Raw genomic sequence first — 2190 nt, forward strand, 5'->3', positions numbered from 1 at the left:
TGGAAGTAGATTGCCCAACCTTCCTTCCGAGGAGCGGCTGGTGGGTTTGAACTGCCAGCCTTCTGGTTAGCAGTCAAGTGCCTTAGGCACTATGATGGCTAGTGGAGCCATTCTGCTGAGGCCACTGAAAAGGAAGAGCTGGTTTGGATTTGTAGAATTTGAGGAGCTTGGGGGATATCTGGTAGCATAGTGGCTAAGGCACTTGACTGCTAACCAGAAGGCTGGCGGTTCAAACCCACCAGCCACTCCCCGGAAGGAAGATGGGGCAATTTACTTCCATAGTGATACTGCCTCGGAAACCCAAGGAGGGGTCGCTGTGAGTCGGGTCCAACTCGGTGGCACATAACAACAAACAACAACAACAACGGGGGATATCTGGGAGCTCTGGTAGCATAGTGCCTAAGGCACTTGACTGCTAACCAGAAGGCTGGCAGTTCAAACCCACCAGCCACTCTGCCCAAGGAAGACTGGGCAATCTACTTCCATAGAGATACCACCTCAGAAACCCAAGGAGGGGTCGCTATGAGTCAAATCGACTTGATGACAGTGAGTTTGGTTGTTTATTGCGGGGGATATCTAGGTTGCAGAGTTGGTTAACAGTGGGATCTGGGGTGGAGATAGATTTGGAAGTCATCAACATACAGATGGTTCTTGAAGCTACAGCAGAGGATGAGGTCATCTGGGGAGTGTGCATAAAATGAGAATAGACGACTACCTGCCTCAGAGGGCTGAGGACACCAGCATTTAAGGGAAGGACAGAGGAAAAACCCTATGCAGGAGACTGAGAACAAACAGAGTGGAAGAAAACCACAAAAGACCATGTTACCAGAGTCCAGGGAAAGGGACTGAGAGGGAGCAACCAGGCTCTTGCCCCTGCAGCTAGGTTGGCACGACTTCAGGTGCCCCACCCTGTCCTCCTGTGACTCATTTTTCTGTTTCCCCCCTTACAGCCCAGATGTTTGCCATCCAGCCAGTGCTAGCTGATGGGGGCCATTTCCTGGGGGGCCCACCTCCTGGGATATGCCCGCCTGAACTCCAACCAGACAGCAACTCCAACTTCATGGCAAGTGCTAAGGATGCCAATGAGAACTGGCATGGGATCCCAGGCAAAGTGGAACCCATTCTGATGGGCAGTTCCCCTGAGACGCCCTCTGACAACCAGGCTTTCCAGGTCCCTGGATTCCCTGAGGAGGAGATTCGCAGTCCCCCAGAAGGTGCAGAGATTCCCAGGGCTGAGCCTGAGATGAATGGTGTCAGCACAGCCTGCTCCCCGCTGGAGGACATCGGCTATGCCAGCAGCTCTCTAAGCATTGACAGTCCTAGCAGCAACCCTGAGTCTGTCTGTGAGACCCCTGGAGGCCATGACCCTCCAGATCCCCTTCTCCCCTCAGTGGCCCAGGCAGTGCAACAACTGGAGGCTCAGGAGCGCTACAAAGAGCAGGAAAAGGAGAAGCACCATGTACACTTGGTGATGTACCGCCGCCTGGCCCTGCTCCAGTGGATACGGGGCCTGCAGCACCAGTTGGTTGATCAGCAGGCCCGCCTGCAGGAGAGCTTTGATACTATCTTAGATAACCGAAAGGAGCTTATCCGCTGTCTCCAGCAGAGGGCAGCACCATCCCAGGACCAGCACTAAGAGTGTGCCCCAACAGGTGTGCAAGAATATAGGTGTATATTTGAAGACGTGTGTGGTTGTACACATGTAAGTACATGACTATTTGCTGGTGTGAATGCAGGTGAACATAAGTGAGTATGTGTGTGCTAGCAGGTATGCAGATATGTACAGGCATGTATGAATACCATATTTTTCACATATACCCACGTAATTGATGCACACATGCACAGGAAACTAACACATGAAGGGGTGGCTGGTTTGCAAAAACCATATAATATGCGCATTAGTTTGCATAAAATTATGGTAAGCACCTGTGAACTCAAGTGTGCTGTATGTACACATGTACACACAAGCTAACTTATATGCAGACCTATGTGTCAGTGTGTAAGAGTGAACATACATGTGACTTTGTGTATGCACATGTGTGTATATGAGTGAGTTAAAATATGTAGGCTTGTGTTTGCTGTACATGAGTGAGCCCTTGTGTGTGCAGGCCTATGTGTAGGGATACATGTGGAGAATGTACTAAGAGCATGTGTATCTGTAGGCAGACTCATGAATAGGTGTGTGCACAT

At 50.7% G+C, this 2190-nt stretch overlaps 1 protein-coding gene across 1 annotated transcript; it reads left to right on the forward strand.

The window, feature by feature from the left end:
- The first annotated feature begins 873 nt into the window (after positions 1-873).
- On the forward strand, positions 874-1636 carry CUNH1orf216 (chromosome unknown C1orf216 homolog). The gene has a single exon (XM_007947672.2). The coding sequence runs from the start codon at positions 956-958 to the stop codon at positions 1634-1636; it is 681 nt and encodes a 226-aa protein (XP_007945863.1). The 5' UTR covers positions 874-955.
- Positions 1637-2190: the final 554 nt, after the last annotated feature.

Source organism: Orycteropus afer, unplaced genomic scaffold (genome assembly GCF_000298275.1).
Source record: "Orycteropus afer afer isolate SDZICR_OR568_19922 unplaced genomic scaffold, OryAfe1.0 scaffold00192, whole genome shotgun sequence".
NCBI lineage: Eukaryota > Metazoa > Chordata > Mammalia > Tubulidentata > Orycteropodidae > Orycteropus > Orycteropus afer.